At 45.3% G+C, this 24,702-nt stretch overlaps 2 protein-coding genes and 1 long non-coding RNA gene across 3 annotated transcripts in view; all 3 read right to left on the bottom strand.

The window, feature by feature from the left end:
* Nucleotides 1-264: 264 nt before the first annotated feature.
* Nucleotides 265-2,831, bottom strand: LOC308145326. Its single transcript, XR_013937079.1, has 3 exons — nt 2,718-2,831; nt 2,360-2,499; nt 265-476 (listed from the first exon to the last, which is right to left on the bottom strand). It is a non-coding gene; the product is annotated as an uncharacterized lncRNA (long non-coding RNA).
* Nucleotides 2,832-3,121: 290 nt separating this feature from the next.
* LOC308145589 (uncharacterized protein) lies at nt 3,122-4,706 on the bottom strand (the record flags this gene model as incomplete). Its single annotated transcript, XM_080517054.1, has 4 exons — nt 3,122-3,145; nt 3,189-3,316; nt 4,110-4,636; nt 4,681-4,706. The coding sequence occupies 4 exons, from the start codon at nt 4,704-4,706 to the stop codon at nt 3,122-3,124; spliced, it is 705 nt and encodes a 234-aa protein (XP_080373180.1).
* Nucleotides 4,707-4,798: 92 nt separating this feature from the next.
* The window catches only part of usp54b (ubiquitin specific peptidase 54b), a 43,671-nt gene continuing 23,767 nt past the window's right edge, over nt 4,799-24,702 (bottom strand). Inside the window, exons 7-15 of the mRNA XM_080517527.1 lie at nt 22,904-23,050; nt 18,093-18,242; nt 17,241-17,430; nt 16,823-17,005; nt 16,277-16,493; nt 14,688-15,068; nt 14,246-14,373; nt 13,880-14,038; nt 4,799-4,930 (exon numbers count right to left, since the gene is read on the bottom strand). Of these exons, the coding sequence (XP_080373653.1) occupies nt 4,899-4,930; nt 13,880-14,038; nt 14,246-14,373; nt 14,688-15,068; nt 16,277-16,493; nt 16,823-17,005; nt 17,241-17,430; nt 18,093-18,242; nt 22,904-23,050 (1,587 nt within the window). The 3' untranslated portion in view covers nt 4,799-4,898. The remainder of the gene's footprint in view (nt 4,931-13,879; nt 14,039-14,245; nt 14,374-14,687; nt 15,069-16,276; nt 16,494-16,822; nt 17,006-17,240; nt 17,431-18,092; nt 18,243-22,903; nt 23,051-24,702) is intronic.

Raw genomic sequence — 24,702 nt, 5'->3', positions numbered from 1 at the left:
GGAAGTAGGGGGGGAAAGGTTGAGGTTGTAGTTGGGGGGTCAGAGTGACTGCATAGACAGAGTAGTAGGTCAAGGGGCAGGAAGGAGGGCGGAAGGCCAAGAGGGGCGAAGCAGGGTGCTGCAGGCGCTGAGGGGAGGCTCTACGTCAGTGCAGATGTGCATGTGTGCGTGCATGTGTTTGCGTGTGCATGTTGATTTGAGAGAGGATGATGAGGAGGAGGAGGAGGAGGAGGAGGAGGAGGAGGAGGAGGAGGAGGAGGAGGAGGAGGAGGAGGAGGAGGAGGAGCAGAATAGCACGTGATCCGCCAAAACAAGGTCTGCCTCGGCGAAGGTTGCTAGGGACCTGCTGGCACTGCTGCCCCACGTGGAGGTCGGGCCACGGCGAGATATCAGTGAAACAGAGCAGGACTCCGGTCCGACGACAGCTTGACCCCCGTCAGACACAGCCAGAAACTTCCCGCTCCGCCCGACAGCTCCTGGAGGAGAGGACACCAGGAAGTACCGATCTCAATACAGGATTTTTGGTTCCTTAGATATCAGCGGAGGGATTTGTGTTCTACGGATAAATGATGTTGTTATCATAAAGAGGCAGGTTTTTGTGCAGCGAGCAGTGAAAAACAGCAAAGACAACACATACATGAACACATATAACAAGAACAAAAACAAGATGTGAAGACAGGAAAGTCTGATCCTGCAGGAAAAACAACATCAGGGGGTGTCAAACATAAAGCCCACCAGCCGACACAAGACTGCAACTTGTGTAAATATGGTCCAGGGATGACGTCACAAAGTGTGAAAATAATATTGGAAATTGATTGAATTCATATGATGAGAGTAATCGAAGATACTCATTTTTCAACTGGGGGTCGTACAGTTTCTGTAAGAGCAAAGGTCATAATGAAATACTGAAAACAGGAAGTGTTGGCAGTGATTAATTTCGTTAAGTCAATGTTTGCTTGGGCAAATCCATTTACGAAGCAAAGTGAATAAATTAAAGCTATGAGTAATGAGCTTCATCTGGTTTGTCTCACCAAAGCCCATTCAAAAACCTGCCACTTTAGTAAAACATTGATGAGTCTGTAAATAGAAATATGGACAAAAGAAGAGAATATTGGCAATATCATGGAAGTATACAAAATTACTAGTGCTTTGAACAGAATACTAAAGTATTTTGCTGAGTTGTATGAAATATCTAAACATCGGGCCAAGTATCCTCATGTTGGTAAAATCTCTCACTTCTCATAACTCAGGATTTCTGGAAGTTTTAAAATGTTGCATTTCAATTTAAGGTCCAATTAAAAAAAAACAAATGTGCAATGCTGCACCAATAAAGTCAATGTGTAGAAGCATCATGCACAGAGGTATTTATAGTGTGTTTGTGGTTGTACTGCAGAGACGGGGAGTGATGTCTCGGGATGCACGACTTGTAATACGACCTCGGAACACTAGGGGGTGACTGATTGATTTATCAGTCAGGAATGGGGACCAACACCTTGACGACTCCATATTTATATTAAAAAAAAAAAAAAAAAGTTGTGGCCTACTCCATGCATACACAGAAGTGCTTTTTGTTGTGGGAATTGGTGATAATTAGGGGAACTATGCACTCTGTTGGTAGAATTTTATTTGTGCTGATGCACCAGCTTTCTCATTTAACGCTGCCCCTATTGGTTAGGAGTGTGATTAAACACCTTTCACGTTGAATTTTTACACTTTGTAAGGTCATTCTGCTGGCTGGATGGAACCATCTTGTGATCCAGTTGTGGCCTTTGGGCTGTATGATGGCCACGCTGTCACGGAGTAAAATCATTATGCAGTTATAACCAAGCACAGAAACAATAATCTCTCTATGAGAGTGAATGTTGGTGTGCGAGTTGTGCGGCAACCTTCTGTAAAAAAATTTTTTTTTTTTTTTTTAAATGCTCTGAATCAATGCGTAGCAGCCTCAGCTCCCACAGGGAGGTGTGATGTTTTGTACCGCGGAACTGAAGAAGGTGTAAAAACCTGAAGTGACGCCTCGGCTCGTCAGGCCTTTTCAAAATGTGGCAAAAAAAAAAAACAACCCTCTATTTTATGTGTTGGTCTTTCAGGGTGAGAATAAAGCCCCACTCAGTTTTAAATAACGACAACAAAGAATCCTTTCATATGCGGCTCATTTGTGACCAGCTTGACGCATGCAGGATAAATCAGTGGACATTCTCCATAAATAGTTATGTGAAGCGAGGCTTTGCCCACTTTTGTGCCAGGCAAGTCCGGACTGCCCAAAGGGTATGGTTAAAAAAAAAAAGAAGTGGCTTCCCAAATGTGGATGAGTGATATCCCCTGAGTGATGTAATATGAGCTCAGTATCAGTGTTTACCTGTGAAGCAGTGGAGGGAGGTGGTGATGAGGAGGTGTTGGTGATGAGGAGGATGAAGGAGATGATAGTGGTGGAATAGCAACAGGGACTCAGAAGAGAGGAAGTAAGCAAGGAGAGGCACTGACATCAGCCTGCTTCACCTTCGAGAGAGACAGGAGAGACAGGCAGAGAGCAGGAGGACAGATTGAAAACAGAAAAGCGGGACAAAAGGCAGAAACGAGACAAACAGCGGGGGGGGGGGGGGGGAGAAGAGCACAGGGAGAAGCAATGTGTAAAATGCCACCGCGGGACGTCAGGCAGATGCAGTTCAACAGCACAGCCACAAGGATGCAGCAGAGGACAGCGGGTCCAAACTCACAAAGCTGCGGGTGGCGGTGAGGCGGCTGCGGCGCGAGGTCACCACGGTGCCGCTCAGGCTGCGTCCAATTCGCCTCAGGTTTTCCTCTTCGTCAGGCCCCGCCCCAAGACGCATTTCCCGCAACGTCATTGGCTGCAGCAGAGAAAGCAAAATGTCAGTCAGATGCTGGGAAGTGGATCCAACCCGTCGGGCCCGTTTACACCTGGACTGAACACGCGTTTCGGATGATCAGCTCACACGTGGCGAGCCCTGACGCCGGCTGTTTACATTTGTGCGTATCACGCGTTGCGGGCTGACCGCTTGACTTTGGATTCTAATACTACCTCTACGTCACTTCCGTTAAAATGTCAAAAGGCACAATGGTTTTTGAGGGGGAAACGCTTTGGTGGCCGTTCACACTTTGATCACCCGAAACGCAACGCGTAAGCCTAAACGGATGTGAGGGCGCGGCTAAAAAAAAGTAGGCGTTGCCTTGTTGAGGTAGGTGGGGGTGCTGGTGCAATCCGCCCCGTACACACTCCTCTCCATGTCTGCGTTGGGGGTCTTGGAGCGAGCCTGCCCTCCCACCCTGGATATGAGCCTCTCCGACGGGCTGCAGCCTGCCAACACACACACACACACACGCAGATGAAAACGTGAACATGTCATGTTCTGCAAAAAGTGCCAGGAGTTCTTCGTACAGTAAGATATTGTTATACTCGTTGAAAAGACGAGACATTAAAGTACTTTACTGCCATGATTCACACACTAAATATCACACCTGTACTTGGTTCTGGAAACACAAGCATCAAGTTTAATAAGAAATAGCTCAAATGACCTTACTAAGAATAAATGTGTTGTGCACAGTTTAGTTTGGTTTTTAATTGCAATTTCTGTCTTGTTTTTAAATAATTGTCTTGACTCATACTTCCAAAGTGTTAAATAGAAATAAACTTCCCTTGGCTTTTAAATTAAATCTGAAGTTAGTTCAGTCTTTTTCACATAGATGGCAAGGATGATTGGCAAAAAAGAAGAAGTGGAAAACAGAAGATTTCCTGGATCTGCTACATAAAACTTTTCTGCAGAGGCAATCTGTTCTGTGTCCCAATTCCAGATTTCACTCAATATATGCTATAAAATCTGTGCAATCTGTACAGTTTTTAGGAGTTGGCAGAGAGGGAATCACCCACCTCGCTGATTTATCTAAACAGAAAAGAAAACTTTCAAATGGCTCTTGAACAGACAAAAAAAAAAAAGACATCTGAAAAAAAAAAGTCAAAACTTTGCTTGAAAGCAGAACTAATCGATTAGTATTCATGGCATAATAGTTTTCACATTTTGATATTCACTCATTATTAACTGCTGTTAAAATCCACTGGAAATTGTGATTCATTTTGTGAAGCTCGTGTTTACCTGGTTTTCCAGCCAGCAGACTGGCCTGGTAAAGGGAGTCAAGCTCGGACAGCTCGGCCTCGTCGCGGTCACAGCAGGGATCGCTGTGTCGCCCCGGGGCATGCTGGGAGCTGTAGTGCCCCGGGGAGGACTGGCAACTGTAGCTGTAATTCTGACTGGACGCCTGCGGCCTGATGGGAACGCAGCGGTCCGGGGGCGTGTCGTACGGCGTCACCACGGCGTCGGGCCGGTCCAAACTCCAGGAGGACCAGTGGCGGGTGCCTCCGTCGAAGGCGGCTCCGTGCCTCGGCCAGTGCTGGCCGGCGCCGGCCGGAGAGGGGGGCTGCGGCGGCTGCCAAAGCGGTGGATGAGGCTTGCTTTGCCCGGAAGCTTCCAGTGGGGAGGATGGCGGAGGAGTGGAGGGCGGCGGGGGAGGGCGTGTGTCCGTAGTTTCAAGGTGTTTGGAGTGTGAGGTGTGTGCGGTATGTGTATCCCAGAGACGCAGAGGAAGCGAGGGTAGAGAGATGGCTAAGTGCTTCCCCAGGGGTCTGACACTCACCCCCCCGGCCTGCAGCAGCTCACACAGCCTCACCCCCGTCCCCTCTCGCCCATCCTCATCGTCCTCCCCTCTCCTCCCCACACACCCGCCCACCTCCTCCCCTTGGCTGGAAGGCGCGTAAGGGTGAGCGATGCTGAGGGTGAGTGAGGGTCGAGGAGGAGCGGGCCGATATGGCGGAGGGGGCGGGGCCTGGCCCAGAGCAGCGTCCTGGCTGGGCGTTGCCTGGTCCTCTTCCTCCTCCTGATTGGGCGTCAGCAGTACTTGGACCGGGCCAGGCTGTTCACTGGAGGACAGGAGAGAGCGAGGGTGTCAGTCAGACAGCGGCAGGAACAGGAAAAAAAAACTTTAAAAAAAAAAAAAAAAACCTCAACCCCCCCAAAAAAAAAAAGATCTGCTCTGACGTCAGGTGAGTTACTGCATCGAGGGAAGGTCACAACAGCACATCAGGATAAACAAGTGCGCACACACACACACACACACACACACGCACGCGCACGCACGCACACACGCGCACGCACGCACGCACGCACGATGATGCAGCCCTGTGCAAGCAGTGCTTTGTGTATGGGGTTTCACAGCCATGCCGTACACGAGTCGGGCACAACAGCTCAGCGCCTCTGACTGATAGATCACAAACTTAACTGTCTGATCTCCACATTTCCATCTCAAACAGCCAAAGATCTCCCTTTAATCAGGTTTTCAAAGCGGCACTCTGCACTTTGCCGCACTGTGCGTTGGTGCAGTTTATCAACACTGAAAATAAATGTGGACTTCTCCAATACGGACTAATTCAATCTCACCGGGCCGCTCTATCACTTTATTGATTTACATACACTGATAGCGTGGCAGATATGATGTATGTTGAACATTAGCCGATCCTCACTGCAGAGACACCGCACACACTCTACGTGTGTGTGTGTGTGTGTGTGTGTGTGTGTGTGTGTGTGTGTGTGTGTGTGTGTGTGTGTGTGTGTGTGTGTGTGTGTGTGTGTGTGTTGGCACGCGTGAATAGCGAATCCGTAAATTTGTGTGTGTCCATGTTTGTGTCGAGTCCACGAACGTATGTGTCTGTGCGGGTGCCAGCCCCCATCCCCCCACTTTAACTCTCCTGTCTCTTTTCAGCCTTAGTAATTACCCAGCAGGCTTTGCAGCAGCGAGCTATAAATCAGAGGCTTATGTTGATCAATAGAGGAGAAGAGGAAGGTAAAAAGAGGCTGAGTGCTGAGCTTTACCTCCTCCTCTTTCACCTCATTCCCACTGTTAACAGTTTGTGTCTAAAACTTATTAATATTCAATTTTGAACCTGATTAGGTTGTAATAAAACAAACCAAAATCAAACTTAAGAAGACTAAATCAACACGTCTATGTCACCTCTACGTGTTTAATAGTTCAGAGCGCAGCAGCTTCCTTAAAAGATCTAATAGAAGAAAATTTTAAGTCGATGAAACATTAGAATCAAACTTTATGATTGGAATAATTTGCATTTGGATACTGTCTCAAGACTTAATTCTAATATATTCACATTTAGATCTATGCTTTTTCCTTATTATTATTGACATTTTCCCATTTTGCACTTTATGCAATGTGCATTTTTACTTTTAGATCAGTGATATGTATGTGTTTCTTACATAGTGAGAAAATCCAGAAGAGAAATGATCTTTATTGAAAAAATGTATATGTATGTTTTTTTCTCATCTACACTTCAGCAATATCCTCCTCCAGACTGGAATGGACCCTATGGTGGGCTGGTTTATCATGTTTGACACGCGTGGCCTATGGGGTCAATTGCAGTTTCAGTGTTGTGTTTATTGAATTAAATTTTTTTGCTTGTTTCAGTTATCAATACTTATCAATGCGTTATTATGCCATTGCTTTACTGGTCCAGCCTTATTGAGGTCAAACTAGATAATTTAACAAAATTAAAATTAGTCTGACGTCATGGACCTGTGATAGTTGCTTTTATTTTTATTGACGTTTGAGAGTCAGTAATTAAGTTCTGGTCTAACTTACATAACCAGAACCGAAAAGTGCAGTGACATGATACGACAAACATGCGAGAATAAAATGTTTCACATATTCTTAATTCTGATAGCATTTCTCAGTTTGTTAAATATCAATTTGACACTGTTTTCACTCGAGAAACTCCATTTACATTTCTCACACAAGAGAGCCAACACATCAACAACACCTGACTTTCTGTAACACAACAACAAAGCAGCGAAGAGCAGAACACATCTCCAGTGCAGGGTCTGCCAGACACACGGGACACAGGGACAGAGTGGCGAGCTGCAGCTTTACGGTGCACAGAAGCACAGATCAGTGGCACACAAAGAGCAGAGGGAAGCCTTGGCAGCACACAGCTAGAAAGAGCAGTGCAAGCAACAATGAGGGGAAGCGATGAAGCACAGACGAGCAAGAGAGAAACTCTGTCTCTTTTTCTTTTCTTTTTTTTTTTAATTCTCGATGGCGACACGGAGCCCAGCAAAGCAGGTTTTTACCGCACTGCAACAAGCACACAGACACAGAGGAGGATAAGACGTTACTGTATATAGTTGAGGGGGTGTGCTTGAGAGGACACACACACACAAAAACACACAGCGGGATGTGAGAGTGCAGTGCTCGAGGGATGGTGGTGGTGGTGGTGGTGGTGGCTGGGGGGGGGGTCACAGTAACAGAGGTTGGCCAGCCAGAGCTAAAGACACACACACGGGGGTGCTGAGGCGTTTTAAGACAGCCAGCACCCAGAGGACACACACAGAGGAATCCTGAGGTGGGCTGGAGAACGGTTCAAGCTGTGGACACACATCGAGTGAGGGAGGGGGGGAAGAAGGACCGCTGTGGACACACAGAGGAGGAAGGGGGGGGGGTGGGGGTGGGGGGGCAGTGGTGGTACCTGCGAGGCCCCTGTGGGCGGGCGCTTGCTGTCTCCCGTTCCATTTCCTGATCCTGCCTGCGTTTGATTGGGCCCCCAGTGCTCCTCATGCACGCAGCTACAGCCAATCCGCTATGAGCGTTAGCCTCATGCAGGGGTCTGAGCACAGCTGAGGATGTTAACAACAGAGCAGGAGATAAAAAGGGAGAAAAGACAGAAAGATATAATGACAGAGTGGCAGTGGCAGGGGGGAAAAAGCAAGGGGGGGGGGGGGTAAAGAGCGAAAAGATTAGGAGAGAGAGGAAAATATGTGGATGAAAGAACAAGTGAGACAAAAGGAGACAGAGAAAAGAGAAGCAGAGCAGAAGGAGTGGTTATGAGGGGGCCGGCATGCATTACGCTTGTCTACTGGAAGTCAATGTGAGCCTATTTCATTCCTGTGTAGAGTTGCAGAGTGGGAAGTTTTTCGTTTTTTCTAAAGCATTCGTTAAATCAGGCCTGTAAAATTAATTGCCGGCTCATAGGCTGATGATCATATGTCTTATCGAAATGGAAGTTTGTTTTTGTTTTTTTAAGTGTTCCTTAATAGCGGCAAAATGACTTGGATATGCACTCAATTTTATTAATATCTGTATGCGGGTATCGATTTTTTTGTATCTTTTAATGACTTTTTTGTGATTTGGAGGTTTTTCAAAATGTATATATATTTGTATGCATGTGATACAATTTGTATTGTTATATAGTTTGCGCAAGAACCTGTTTGTGTATCTGGCCTCAGGCACAAAACTTTGTATGCCTGTAATGTGGCTGTGTGAGTGTTCCTACGAGGACCTGGAAATGTCTCTGTCTTCACTTTAGCAGACTGAAATTTGTTCCACGTTTATTTGGGTTTCTTTGCCTTTGTTGCAGACGAGCAGACAATTTTCTTTAGACAGACAGCCATCATAATCCAAAGGAGAACCGCAGGCTGACAACAATCAGTCTGCAATCGGCAAAAACAACCCTACAATGACAATGTCCCAGCAGAAGGGCAAAATCAAGATGTACAAATCGGCAGAGGCGAAGGTGAAGACAGAGACATTAACAGGTATTTGTTGAGATGTGCACACACACACCAACCATATTGAACATGTAATCACACATGCAATGTTTTCTTTTTTTTTAAACTTGTGTCATAAATCTGTGTTTGCTTCAACAAATCTCACCACAGACAAACATTTATCAACACGAGCTGGCTGCATGATATGAGGTGAACATGCAGTACTGTTGAGTATTGCAATCATGATATTCATTTGCAATTAATGCACTTAAGCCTACAATAATTATTTTTTGTTGTTGTGTGTGCTGCGATTTATTCTTCCTGATAACTGTCTTTATTCTCTTGCCCCTAATTAACACCAGCTGTTTTTTTTTTTTTTTTTTTGCACGTTTACTTTGTTTGCTTTTCAGAGCACAAAATGCACGCAGCATGGAAATATAACTTTTGCAGTTCTCGGTTGCACCTGAGGCTGGGAATAAGACCACAGTCTCTTTAGGACGGGCTACCTGAGGCAGGACTGCTGCCTGGTTGTTCTGTATAAAGATTACGAACGTTTTGCACCCCGTTCAGCATCTGAGGCAGCATCAGCGAAGTAACGAAGCTGGAAGGATATCCATTTAAATCGGAGGGGCCAGCGAAGTGGGACAACAGGCCAGCGGAAGGCCTCTGGGCGCTACTAGATGCCAACATTGCGGCGTCTCTTAAGACGGAAAACCGGCTCGCTGTGTAGAATCACACACCGGGGCGGCATTAAGCTTAAGTTGGCTCCGTGTACAAGGTGGAGCGCTGACGCCTGTGTTACAGCACTGCTGCTGGATCTCCGTGTGAACTGGAAGAAGAAACAGCACTTTCATTTTCTTACAAGTTAAAGTTAAGGTTATGAGCAATAAACTCGTTCTCAGTGTAATGCACTCCTGTTTTACTACAACAGTCCTCGTTGGCCGCTATGATCAGGAGCTTATGCTGGCTCATTTTAGAAGTCTTTCTTTCTTTTTCTTTTTTTTTTATTGCCGCATAGCAGATGTTGCTGAGTCAGGGTTTGCAACTTGTTCTACGGATAAAGTCAACTTTACCATTTGCAATTAAACTCCGATTTCTACTTGTGCTAACACTGCTAACCCCGAAGAGGCCATGTGACTGTGTTTTAAAGCTTTAAATATTAGCAAGAGAAAAGGTTTGTGAGGAAAAACGCTGTCTGTTCCCGCTTTGCAACTCTACAGTGAATGCATCGAAATGTAAACCTGTACTGTAGTTAGTCAGAAAGTCAACAATGAGGAGCAAACTGAGGCCACGTGCCTGAATGCACAGAAACCAGACAGAGAAAGAAGTGCTCAGTTCTGCTTTGTGCACCCCGAATGGTATTAGTCAGTTAATTATAGGGAAAAAAAGCTGCATAGGAGGAAAACAAAAGAGGAGCGTTCAGGCGGCCTGGCTCTCGTTTAGAGACTTTTGATTGATAGCGTCAGAATAAAGGGAGGTTGATGGCAGCTCGGTTGTTGTTGTTGGCTGTGACGTCCTCTAAAACACTGAGGCAGACTGTCTGGAGTCCGGCTGAATCCATCGATAGGGATGTTGGAAACCCAAACGCTGTTACATAATCACACTGATAGTGATGCCATCTGCTCATTCACAAGTCGTCCTTTCACTTCATCAAGGTTGAGTGTACTCAAAGGCGTGTGTGTGTGTGTGTGTGTGTGTGTGTGTGTGTGTGTGTGTGTGTGTGTGTGTGTGTGTGTGTGTGTGTGTGTGTGTGTGTGTGTGTGTGTGTGTGTGTGTGTGTGTGTGGTACATGAAACTGAACACACGGACACACACACAGCAGGACAGCCAGGACACAATATAATAATTCCTGATATAGTAGATTTAGTTAATGTTCAGTTGGGGGGGGGGACTTGTACACCTGCAGTTTATGCAAAATGCTCTCACACGCAAACACACTCATATTGTGAATTCAGGCACGCAGGAAAAAAATGGGGCATTGAAATAGATACACATGGGAGTGTATTTTAGGATCAGACAAAACCCGAGATTATTTACTGCCAAACTCATTGCTTTCATCCTTTTATGCACCGGACGTTTAATATGCACACTTAGAATATTGTGTTTAGGCGACGCCTGGGAACTGATTATGCCGTTGTGTGTCACTAACATAATGACGGTAAATAGCTTTAAAATAAAATTGGAACGATATCTTTTCGGATTCATGCAAGTTAATCGACACATCTTTCCTCGGAATGTTGAACAGCTGAATCAAGTGTTTCTGAAACCGAGGTAATTGTACTCCCAAGGGCACTTTGAGGTATTGCAAAGCCAAAATAAGATTTTTTTTTTTTGTGTGTGTGTGTGTAATAAAAAAAATTAAAATAAAGACATGATTCTTACAATAGTTATACAATAACCCAGGGGGTGACACAATGCACCACTGAGCCATTAAAGATTAAAGATGCCTCGTTGCTAGTAAACTAGCCTTATATTAAGAGCCATGCTGTCAGGGCGAGTTTGTAAAAGCATTCATGATGCAACAAGTTCAGCAGAAATGCTGAAAACCATGTAGTTCACACGTAAGGCCACGAGTTGGTGCTGGCGGTTGTTTTTGTAAAGAAACCACCCACACGGACATTTGCATTACACAGACAACAAAGTTAGATTATTACAAAGACTCTCAGCCAAAATATGGATTGGGAGTCATAACACTCTGGAGGCAAACACTGTTGTTAATTCTTCCCACGCATGTGCAAAAGATCTATTTACTAAGGACCAAGTTGGTTTGACTGAAACACATTTTTGTTGCTAACTTTTTTTGGGGGGGGTTTAACATTTTCAAAATGCAATTTGTATTGTTTTAGCTTTCGCAGTGAAACAAATACAGTTTGCAGACTTGAATAAGACGGATTCGAGACGCCATTCCTTTGAGCTTGATGTTAATAATATGCTGCTGTTTCTGTTCTGTTATCCAACTCAGCTGCTACAGCTTGCATTTACTTGCCGTCTCACTTACTTCTTCTTCGTAAGAAATGACTGAGGTCAGACTGCAAACATACCATCTCATGGCAGAAAGGGTTTCTTTTATAATAAAGACAGCTTGTTTTATTTGTATGAATTAAAACCAATTTAATATTCCTCTTAAAAAATCACCGCTTATGCAGCCGCACAGTGGTAAATCAAGTTGTATTGGCTGTATATTTCAAAGCATTGGTGAACACCAAATTCTACTCTAATGAGTCCCACAGTTGCCAGTATCTTTAACAAAAAATCATGGATTAGTTACTTACTGGTTGTACTTTTTGGTTTGCAATGTTTTTAAATATACTATTTCGCATTTCCATTGACAAAAATGTGAATATCCATTTCCTGCTTGTCCAAATCTGCCACAGTGCATGCCTCGTGTTTGGATTAATACTAATATTTGAAGTAAAAGTAAAACTGAACATGGCTTCTCAGTTGCCGATGGGAAAAGCAGTTACGCATTTTTCCTCTGCGGCTTGATAAAAGCAGGTTGTATAAGATTAGTTGAGCTGATAAAAAGACAAGATAACTCACCGTATGTGTTTGAAGTAATAAAAGTGTAGAAATATACAATTATTTAAAGATGGGGGCAAAGAAACGTTATCAATAACCGAAATAAAAGATAAGGAAAAGCACACACGGGATCCTTTTTTCAAACAGAGGAGCAAACACACATTTGTAAACTCTGGAGTGTGGCTGGGACGTCTGGGAGTCTGAGCTCGAAGTGAGTTTGTGATTTGTGTTTAAGCGGGAATCACCGAGAAAACAGTTCTCTGCTCTCCGCTGGTCAGTAAACGTCCCGCAGGAGTTTCTGTGTAAGTAAAGTCTGTTCTGACGGGGAGTTGTTCTCTATTCTGTTCACCTACACTGAACACAGCTGGAAGGTTGGAACACACACACGCGCACGCACACACTGTTACTCTGGCATAAAATGTGCTAAATTAATCGAGAAATTATAAAAAAAAAAAATACCAACGGAGAGAGACAGATGGAGAGACGGACCGACAGATGGGAACGAGGACAAAGATGAGGGCAGACAGAAGCACGGACGTACAAGTCGTCGTGACCGTTTGACTGGGCAACAGGTGATGAGGTGACCTTAAAGCCGCACATGGTGACATTTAGGCAGGACATTACTCTTCATCAGTCTGCAGGGCAACGTTCTACAGCGTCAGGACACTGTGCAAAAATTAAATGGGCTCATAGTTGTGTGAAAAGTCTTCATCATCTGCATTTTTCAAGACAAGCTCATGGCAGCTTTCAGTGTCTTCAGACCGAGGGTGTCAAACATAAGGCTCGTGGGGGAAAAGCAACACTATCCAAATACAACACTAAAACCTGGAAGTGAACAGTATTGTGGGTAATAAGTGGTGAAGGAACTCGCCTTTTTACTGCGAGCAAATTGGTCCACAGTTTTCCCGCAGAATTTGGCTATTTTGCATATTTATTTTCTACATAATCGACGTTAATTACAGCTATGGCTAAAGATCATAACTGACCTTGTTTGTTCAAATGTTGCTGTCAACATGAACATCTCACCAAAGACCATTTAAAAATCTGGAACAGACTTTAAACATGAAGAAACAAAGGACTAACATCAAGGTCATGATGTCACGAAGGGAACCACTGTGGCAGATTTAGGTTGCCAAATGAAGCTAAAATTCTTTTTTTTTTTTTTTATTATTTTTAAATACTTTACAGTCATTCCAATTTGCTGTTTATAGAGAAAATAGAAAAGCCCAACATATCCACATGAGCAAGCAGGTGTGTTTGCGACTGTGGAAAGGAAAAACTCCCTCAACAAGGAGAAACCTTTGCAGAAACCAGACTCAGAGGTGGCGGCATTCTGCGGACCGGTTGGGGTGAGAGGATAGAGGAGAGGAGAGGAGAGGAGAGGAGAGACAGAGAAAGCTAAAATTGAATGAAATGAAGCTAAAATTCAAGTAATTTGTTGCCTTATTGGTTGCCATAGAAATGAAAATTGTTCGGTCAGTTTAAGTCCAGATTTCTATTGGCTGTACGTGTGGCTCCTGACATGAAGCGAGTTTGACACCCCTGAACCACATCACTTAAATCTACACCCAGAACATATTTTCTCACTGATCATCGTGGAGTCCGGCAATGAAAATAAACCAAAATCTATTCCAAGCACCTGCATTAGTGTAAATGCAGGAATCTCAGAGACACATTTAAAGCTACAAATCTCTCGAGGTAAGAGAAAAATATGTTCACTGAGTTTTATCTCTTTAATTATCAGCTCCTTCCCCACCATTAGGCACTTCTAGCTCCTGCTGTCATTCCCATTTCATGCATACCCTGGTGTTGGAGCTGGTCCAGGTCCATGAATTTGCTGGGTTTGGGGTTGAATCCCATGGCCGCCTCTCGCTCCGCCTCTCTCCGCTTCTGCTGCTCCTGCTGGCGGGCTCTCCTCGCCACCTCCTCCTGCAGCTCGTCCAGCTCGCTGCGACCTGAGCCTGGAAACAGATGAGACGGGAGATAAATCGAGCGAATGCAAGCCGCAGCACTGCACCGGTAATGGAGAGATCGGTAAGTAAATCCAAGTATATTTGTGCAGTTTCAAGTCAGAAACAAAACAAGAAAATGAAAAGAAAAAGAAAAAGAAAAAATCCCATTCCGGTGAGTTTGTTGTTTTCGGAGCAGGAAACTCTCACAGTAACTACCTGTGTTGGTGGCGCCACCCCAGCTGGGTGAGGGCAGCTCCTGCAGGATGGCACTGCTGCTCTTTGACTTTGGCACCGAACGCCATGAAGGACCCGACATCAGCACTCGCTTCTGTTGCCCCACCTCTCTGTGGAAAAAACAAACAAACAAACAAACAAACAATGGAAACAGAAGAGGAAGACAGCAAGAAAAATAAGAGACGAGTGTAGAAGTGTTGATAATGCAGACACAGCGGAGAGACAGACGTGTCCATTGATTGATTCATGGCGATGAACTCGTACTTTTGGTGTCGTTTGTTCTCATTAATGTCACATTTGTATTTCATGCTGATGAAGTGAAAGTGAGGAGGACAACAGCCGCCGAGGAACCGGGAGGGAGAGACGTGATGAACAACAGAAATCGAGAGCAAGCGACAGTAATTGTTATTTGTGAGTTTCTCACCTGTCAGGGCTGCTGCTGTTCCTCTCGCTGCTCTCGTAGCCACTCTCCATCCTCTGAATGAGACGTGGCTGGTGCTCCACCCCTCTCAGAGGTGGAGGGGCAGGGGGACCCATCGTCCGGCCACCGCTCAGAGTCCTGGGCTGCCCGACCAGCCCAAAGCCCGACTCCAAATCCCCGATCTCCCTCCCTTCTGCTTCCTGCAGCCCTGGCTGTGGAGCGGGTCCGGCCACAGGGAGGAAGTCCTGGGGCTCCGGAGGGAGGGAGGGGCCGGGGAGAGTGTTGTAGCCCAAAGAGGAGCCTCTCTGTCGGGTGAAGATGCTGTCGATGTTCAGGGCCTCTCTTCTGGGCCTCCAGGTTGGCCGATAGCGGCCTCCAGAAGAACTGGAGGACAAAGGGAGACGTTACATATACATATCCACGAATGGAAAGACATTAAACTGGAGATGTTGATGAAAGAAAGCAGGAAAACTAGTTTTAGATGGCAACTAAATATGAACATTTCTATTTGGCCGTGCAACTTTACTCTCTAGATGTTAATATGACATTACAGGCTCAGAAAGACATGATAGTGGGGGAAACGCACATCAAACAAAATTCACAGTCAAACACTTGAAAGATCAAGTCTGTCGAGTGCCTTTCTGGTTTAAGGTTCTTTATTATCATTGAGGGGCAATTTGCTGTATGATTTTTCTTGTGTTAATTTTCTCCTCCGGTACTAAAACGTGTCTTTGAGGCTATTAGTTGCTTTTAGAAATGCACGTGCCTGTGAATGGATGTGATTACGGATGGCAGCTGGGAGGTGAAGCAGTTAACCAGGTGGCAGTGAGGAAGCTCTTACTGTGGAGAAGAGTGCCAATGTGTGCCAGCTGACATCCCTACCCGCTGTTAGACATTCTGATTCTGGTCGTATGATATTGGACAGTAAAGGAAAAGTGTGATTAAAACTGATTTTAGAAGCTTGTTGTTTTATTGGACTCTTATGTCATTCATAGGTTGCAGCAACATCTCAAAAGCACATGTGAAAATGAATGTGCTAGAAAGTAAAAACCTCTGCAGGCATATATTTATGCTCTTTTGAATTATAATTGCCTGGTAGTAACAGTAACTAGTCACTGCTCAGCTTAAGATGTATTAGAAATGAACAAGTATAGATCAAAAACAGTTGTTTACAGCTTGTGAAACTTCAAAAAAAAAAAAAACGTTTAGCTCCTGGACATGTTTAGTCCCACCAGACACACATTTCGTCCTTTGCTGCTGTGAGAAGTTTTCATATTCAGGAAAGCAGGATCTTGAAATAAAAAACATTATCGTTTGTTCTTGCTTTGTTCGTTTCTCTGAACCATTAATCATCTTGCTGTATTCTACAGCCATTCTGCACAGTAAACTTAAACAAGTTTATAACCAATGTGGCTGTAAAATATTGTGCTTATATGATGTTCTGCTGTGTGTAAAATGTAAGCTGTGGGGGTCATTTAACTGCAGAATATGTACTTTTTATTCAAGATGCTGAATAATTGATTAAAGTTGTTTACAGCGTTGAGCTGTGAACACAGAGGCGGAATGTTTTGTGTAATTCTGTGGTGCAGTACCTGGACTTGCTCTCGCTGCTGGTGCTCTCATCCTCCCAGTGGGGCCCTCCAACCCCGCCCTCGCAGCCCCCCACTCCCGACGAAGAGGAGGAGAGCGGACGAGAGGAAGAGGACGAGGAGGTGAGAGGCCTGCGGGAGGAGAGGAGGAAGACGGCCGTCTCCTTATACTCCTGCAGGGGAGGAGAGGGAGGGCGAGGAGGACCCTCCACTGCTGACTCTGAGCGTGGGAAAAAGACAAAAAAGGAGCAAGAGAAGGTAAACCCCCAATTAATTTTTTACATTTTTCCGACAGGGGGGAAATTACGGCGGCAGCCGAGCAAAAGGACGTGAGCGTAACGACTGGAGAGGTGTAGAACTTGATGAGTCAACAGCAGTGAAGCTCCGTGACAAAGACTTGTCTTCTTTTCCACTAAAAACTGAAGAACTAGCCCCCGTTTGTAGGACTGCGCTTCAGCTCAAACGCACCGGTGACTTGTGTCTGTAAACCGATCACCGTCCACGCTTCGCGAGCAAAGGCAACTTTGCCTCGTGACTCATTAATATTACCTCCAGCGTCAGCGCCGAGCGACGGTGTGCCGATGTCGTAATTACAGACCACGGTGGTCTGGGACTCGCTGGAGAGGTGGCTGCCTGTGGACTGGTGGAGCGGCCGGCAGCGAGAAGCGCGGTGACTCGAGCTGTCCGTCGAGGAGTCGGTGCGGGTGTCGCTGGATATGGACGGCTCGCGGCCTGAGAGAGGACAACGGCAAGAGAGAAAGAGATGACCTTTCGGGTAATCCTCCATCTGAATATGTTGTCGGCGAAGAAAGACGGGAAGTGAGTTGGGTCTCTGCAGCACATGGAAGCGAAGGGTGGATTACAGGGTTGAAGGTCAGAGCTTTAGAGCTGTAACCTCGCACGCCACCACATGATAAAGACAAAGTAATCTGATGTGATTTGTAGCAGTGTTTCATCTTGGCCGTACCAGAGTCTTCGCTGTCGTAACCAGCCTTACTGCAGTGCTGGAGCTCCAGCTGCGGGTTGGAGCTGGTACAGGGGTTGGAGCTCTCCTGCAGTATCACCGGCGTCCCACGGGGGTCAGCGTAGAGCAGCAGCAGGGGCTGATAGTGGCCTTTGATACAGCGAGACACTACGTCCTTCCACTTCGGGCCGATCTGGGGGTGCAGGAGGGGGAGCACACACACACACACACACACACACACACACACACACACACACACACACACACACACACACACACATACAGGAACACATTAACATACATATGAGCACACACACACACACACACACACTCACACACACACACACACACATAAAGAGAGATCCAATCTATCCCTTTCAGGATATAACATTACGCATATTCTACCAAAAGCAGAAGGTCAAGTACATTCTGTGCAGCTGTGTGCCCTCATTCATATCATATTATCACACTGTCATGAGCGCAATGATATAATATGACTCACGCTGTGAACTGTGACTGATGGAAGCGCCAAGGACATGTAGAATCACTTCACAACACGCGCTCAAACGGTCTATCCCTGTCCATAAAATTCAGCTCTGTGAAATGCTCACTTTATAAAACCCGACAACAGTTTATCACATCAAACAAGACAAAACAGTGAGAGAGTCCCAAACAACCCTCATCCGTCACAAGGCACCGCTGCTGCAGGCGAACGGGACGGTGCAGCACTCAGAGTAACGCGCAGCCCAGTTCGTGTCATTCCGTGCTCTCGCAGGCACAAGTGAGGATGCAGCAGACGCCGTGCAGCACATCCGTCCTCCTGCTGCATCGTGCAGACTCCGAACTGGGTCTCACCTCTTTGACGTGGGCGTCGTCGAAGTACATCCACTTGCGTATCTTGGTCTGGAAGAAGAAGGTGGAGTAGTGCTTGCCGTAGTAGCACACCATGCCCACCAAGTAGAGCTCCGCCTGGCGAGCCCTCTCCTCTGTCACACGGTAGAACAACTACAGTGCGAGAGAGAGAGAGCGAGAGAGAGAGAGAGAGAGAGGGAGAGAGATAGGGAGGGGGAGGAGACAGGAAGGGAGGGAGAGGGTGCATGCAGGAGAGAGGTGTGCAGTAAAGGGGAAGGTAGAAACACAAGAGTTAATGTGAATACAAGCACATTTTTGCTCACCTAGTATAGATGCTGTATGCAGTAATCCCTCACACACTGCCGTTCCTCACTTCCCTCCACTCGTAAACTACACACACCGTAAAGTGCTGCATACACACTGCAGCTTTTCATGCAGGAACTGCACAGACCAGACACCCATTCCCCCTGTAAGGTCACCTGCCGCACACGACACCGCCGCTGCACGCGTGTTTTATATAGACGCTGACCATTGTGACGCAGCTCCTGAAGTTGTCGGTTCAGGAATATTAGTATAACCTTCGATATAATCCTGACTCACTGTGCACCATCTTCACCCACTGCTGCAAGAAGCCCACATGGCCCAGTGCAGCACAAATAGCAAATCGTCAAGCCCTGTACCCAACATTTGCTTTCTAAAATGAAGTTATTGATCAGCTTGTCAGTAGTCAACAGGTTTTTGCACATACTTAAGATTGATCAAAAATCCGAATCTATTGAAAATGAAAGGTTTCATCACAGGAAACTGGTAAGAAAAAGAAAAAGAAAAAAGACAACAGTACAGGAGAAAGAATATGAGGTGGCTGAAGAGGAGAAAATCTAATCGATGATACCTCAGATTGGTATCTAACTGCTGGTTTCATCCCACAACAGCAGGATGGAAAAAAACAAGTCGCAGCAGCAGGATAGAGGGTAAAACTTGACTCACTATCACACATATTCATATTCACCAATCCATTATTCATGGCTATCACTTCAGAATGCGGCTGCAGATGATACAGTGGCATTAAAATGCACCGACATTACTCAGTCATGACACGGAGTATCAGGGGTCGAACGCTTATCGCGTTGCGTGTGCTATAATTTGTGGTTTTTTCAGACTAAGCATGCACATATTTGAATTCTACATTGTGTACCTACGCACTCATACACACACCACGCATGCGTATATGTATGTGTGCGAGGACGTTTTCATGAGCATCTGTTTGAACATACTTCTGGGTGTTTTGCCCCTCAAACCGGGAGGATGAGTTGCGTGTGTTGTTTGTATGCTGACGGTTAGCTACAGAACAAAATGAAACTTCAGACTAAATACTCGCAGGGATTTTTGTAGTTGTATGTGGATTAGCTGCCGTATGGATATCCGGTACAGTATGAACTCAATGGACTTGGCAGACAACCACTCCCACTGTCACTGATTACAGTTGCTTCTCTTAAGATGAATTATTTCACTAGTTGCTATAAGAAACTACCTGAAAACGTAATCTTGTCTACCTTTACTGCTGTTTTATTGCAGTGCCGCTGTGGTACAGTAGCTACGCTCTGTGGATCAGTCAAAATGACAGTAAATTGGATGTCAAGGCTTCTTGAAAGGAATGTATGCGCTATTGGAACAGCTGAGAAAAGCTATAACAATGAAAATATTACATCTTTGCTTAAAGGGGTCATATTCTACAGCTTTCCAACACTTTCTCATGGTCTCGTTGGTCCAAAAACCTTGTATTCAAGGTTTATTACCCCAAATACAGCTTTTCCTTGATTTTCAACCATTAGAATATTGGATCATAGGAGCTGCATTCAGAATCTGCTGTGTCTGTGTGAGCTGGACTGGCTCCACCCACACATGCCCTTCTTGGCAAGAGGAGGAGGAAATACTTCCTCTCGTGGTGCCATGTGCCAGAGCAGAGCTGCATAATGGTGGGAGGAGTCAAAGGCAGGGCCTTAATTGGGATTGGCTAAACCCCTGATGACACTATATAGGGTTTGATTTCTGATTCGCTCACTGGAGCAACACACTTTTTAAAAATTGAAACAAGCCAGGGAGAGAGAGGACAAACTTTGTTCACTTCTGGGGCGTCGTTCTGGGTATGTGGATGCATATTACTGTTGGAAAACCATTAGAAAGTGAATTTTGCAAAATATGACCCCTTTAAGGTACAGGGCAATGCTGACCTTACCTACAAAACACATCAGATAAGTATATTTGAAGCAAATTTTGATGTAGGACTTTCTAACAAACTTTATATTAATCGATTTTTCTGGCAATAAAAAGCAGAATATAGGAGGCGCTAATTGTTGGTTTTAATATTAGAATGGAGACCGGGTGAGTGAGATTGTTACAGGCAGTGGTGGCGGAGTAAGAGAAGTCAGCTTGTGTTCAGAGGTTGGCAGGTTCAAATCTCACTGCACAAGACCCAATTATTATCTGTGACACTCGCTCTTGTACACTACAGCTTATTCTTTAATTTTACCATTAAACTACAATTATTCCTTTACAGACCCATTTCTGGTTCCTTCACAGATCACGCCATGTGTGTGACAGAGTAAAGAGTAACAAGCTCACTTTATTGCCACTGTTAGTTCACAATGGATCTTAACACTGCTCTCAAGAAATAGTGCCGACGCTGTCAAAAGTAAGTGTGTAAGAGGAGGAAGGAAAAAAAACAAAACACTAAGGAGAAGAATGGGGGCTCATTTTAGGTGTGTTTACAGTGTTTGTGCCACGTCCCTGCAGTAGATGATGTACTACAGTTTTAACTGTGTGCTTTCGTATTTGGGAATACTTTATTGCTGCCATAATCTTTTAGCCAGGGTTGTTCATTGCACGGGTCATTTTGGTTGAAAGATCTGTATTTTACAATAAAATACTCTTTAGTGTTGGTTGATATATTTTAGCCATATGCATTTAATTGATGCCTCATCTCTGTGGAAACACAAGCTCTCACTAAGGAATGTATTTCAATTGAAAAATACATTAATTACAACATCAATCACTTTATTTTCTTTGACTTCATTACTCGGCAAATGCTCAAAAGTGCAAACTCGATACTTCAACGGAATTTCATTAAAGCCAAAGACGGTGGTGTTGGTGCTCGCTGTTTGTGGCGGTAATGATGTTTAGTTTGCCGAATTGCTCGTTGACCTTTTCTTTAAATGTTGGGGAATCCTTTAACTTAGTGCAAAAGATGCCTTTGTGTTTCGGTCCACTGCTTCGTACGTAGCTTCGGGGTGTTATTTGTTACCAAAACGGGGTGAATTTCCCTCATTTTAGTCTTCCCCCTCCTGCTAAATGATGTTTACTCTCAGTGAGGACAGAATCTATTCCTCCCTCTAATGAGGAGTTGGAGTTTCCTTTAAACCTGCATGAACTGTGTCCGCTTCAGCCAGTAAATATTTTGACTGATTGGCCTACAAGTCGTACTGGATGCATCCTGAGTTTAACTCCACAAGATCATTTATTTGTAGTCGGATTGCCGAAACCATGCCCGTGATCGTTGGGATATTTCCCCTCTATCTTTGTCTTCTGGCCGCTCCTGTCAAGTGATAATCTGTATCCATCTCCTCCCATCCCCTGCTTCCTCTCCTGCTACACCAACCATCCCCATGTCTCCCCCCACAGCAGCCATTAATCTCCTCGGAGGTCTGCCTGTGCTCCTCCTGCCTGGCAGCTGCATCTTCAACATCTTTTGTCAACTATACCAGCCACCTTTCCTCAGCACACGTCCAAACTGTCTCACCCCGCCTCCTCCAGTTCTATTCGTGAACTGCTCAACCCAAGATGTCACTGCGATCTGTCCATTTTTAATCCCGTCCATCCCAATGAAAATCCCCTCCTCCGTGCCGCCTCCAGATCGGCCTCCTCTTTTAGACCTACACTTCTGAGCTCTCACAGCCGTCTTGCTGTCGCATGTCAGGCCTGACAATCGTCCTCAACTCTTCCCTGCCTGCACTCTCTTCTTCACCTCTTTTCTGCACATTGCTCTGGATGGTCGACCCCCGGTAACAACCACAACTCCTTCCATGCTCCATCCAACTTCACACCTGCCAATAAAGTTTAACGTCAATGCTTCTTGTTTAAAGTCACATGTTTTCACGGCAGATAAAAATCTTTTCCCCGATAATTTTGGAGTATTTTTGGAGTATTTATGTCAATGGACGTTCAACTGCTCAGTAAATCTACCAACTATAAATACAGCTTTATTTACTTAAAGGTGACATGAGTCTCTCCTTTTCATTTGTACTATGCCAGTTCTTAACGTATTCTTTATTTGCTTTATTTTCTTTCTTTTTTTTCATCGATGTGACTGCTGGTTGTGCAAATGAAAGAGTCGCCTCATAGCCTTTCTGTGTGCAGTTTGCATGTTCCATCCATTCATGCAAGCGTTTTCTCCCACAGTCCAAAATTCAGGTTAATTGGCAAATACAAACTGTGTGTGTGTGACTGTTGCTGTTTGCCTTGTGGTGGATTAGATACTTGGCTGGGAAAAGATGCATAAGAGAAAAACAGATAGAATACTTTTCTAAGCACTACAAGCCAGTGCTCTGTTTTTGTAATGTGAATACTAGTTTGTTTTTTATTAATACATATTTATTGTTCCGACACTGTTTTGTGTTGTTTCTTCACAAATTCTTTTTTCTTATTGTTTTTTTTTTTTGTCTGGTACTTGTATCAACGACTGATATTCTAGTTTCGTGACACCCCTGGCAACATATCGGCGCGAGCATGCGATGTGGGGTAATAAGCGATTCTCTCACATCTCCCAGACGCAGGCACGTTCCCAGGCTGTGTATGACGTCCTCTGCGAGGTCGGAGTGGTCCGAATCCCACACCAGCCCGATGGACACGATCTCCGGTGAGTTCATCAGCACCCGGCGGATACGCAGCACCTCCCCGCAGTTACTCTGCGAGAAGAAGAGGGCAGAGGCAGAGAGTTTGTTATTAAGCGGGTCTACTTTATTGTGCGTTACGGGGCAGAGAGTGTGCACATCACTGAAGCCATCCCTTTGTTTGGCAGCAGTGAACAGAGGCATGCAGACACGCCGAGCAGTTGGAGAATGAGGGCCAGAGATAAAAGGAATGAAAAAAAAAAGAGAGAGAGAGATGATGAAAGGATTATAAGAGAGAACGACAGAGGAAGAAGTGCTGTGCTGAGTTGTATTTGTCCCTTGGGCCTTCTGTTGAGTTCAGAACCGCGTGTTCTGAATCCTTCCTTTGAGTCATGACCCACCGCAGAGCTGGTACACACACACACACACAACACACACGCACGCACGCACACACACACACACACACACACACACACACACACACACACACACAGATGCGTGCGTGAGCATGCACGAAGTGCTGGCAAAGCGGGTTCGGAAACAGCCTGAGAACACCCTGGCAACCAGACACTTTGCCAAACACAACACACACATACGCGCACACGCGCACACACACACACACACACACACACACACACACACACACACACACACACACACACACATATGAACAATCGCACACAGAACTCTCCCTTTGTGGGCGGCGAGCCGTCTTGCACTGGCACCAGAGATGGCAGGAAGGTATTTTGCCAGGGTCTGCTTCTCAGTTCCTCAGAAAGGGACACAAACACAAGCCAGGCGGTGCAGCAGCCAAGCAGCCCAGCACCGAGGCGGCACTGGGGCTATCTGTTTGCTCAGGACACATGGACAGGACACACGGCTCCGGCTCGCAGTGGCTGACAACACCATTCATCAAATCATCCTGCAAACAAATTCACTCAGCTTCATAATACAACATTGATCGGCGCAGTAGCATCTCTGAATTTCATATGCAAAGATTTTTTTTCTCCCCAACCCCCCTCCCCACCATGTTCTCTGTGGGGTTTTTTTTTTTTTCCTCGTTTGTTTGTTTTTCGCTAGACGGTGAGTTGCGTAACGAGGCTGCCGGTCAAATGATACTGAAGGTTTGTAATAATGGTGAGAGAGAAATGAAACAAGTTGATGGAAACAATTGTACAAAGCACTGAAGACACTCACTGGCATGTCGAGCTTCAGAAAAAAAAAAAAAAACTCACAATACGGGTGGAAATTAAAGAAACTGCTCCGATCTCAATGTGCTGTGACAAATTGCAACCATGATTCGTGAAGAAGCAATTTCCTTGCCGAAGTCACAGGGTCTCGGAAGTGTGGAATTTTGAATATGCTGTTTTGCAAATGAGTCTCATAGTTTGCGTCTCGTATCCATCACGGACCTTTCTCAATTGAGTTTCAGATAAATAAAAAGCCAGATGCACCTTCAGGTCGTCAGTCTGGTCTTCATTCAAGTCAGGTTCATTTTCCAGCAGCTTCTGAACTTTCACAGGCTCCAGCGATTGGTGGACTGGAGAGACAGTATTTATCAGTTTACACGCCATCTAGAGCTCTGAGGGCTTCTAATGAAATGTGCTAACGCATCCAAAGAAACGCGATGAGAAAAACATGTTGTGATTGAACATTTTCTCTCAAGCTTTGGAATAACCTCGAGCTGCTTGAACCACAGATTAAACTAACGACAAAAAAAAAAAACA

This window comes from Blennius ocellaris (assembly GCF_963422515.1).
Source record: "Blennius ocellaris genome assembly, chromosome: 21".
NCBI classification, from domain to species: Eukaryota; Metazoa; Chordata; class Actinopteri; order Blenniiformes; family Blenniidae; genus Blennius; species Blennius ocellaris.
This window is presented reverse-complemented; position numbering and strand designations above follow the sequence as displayed.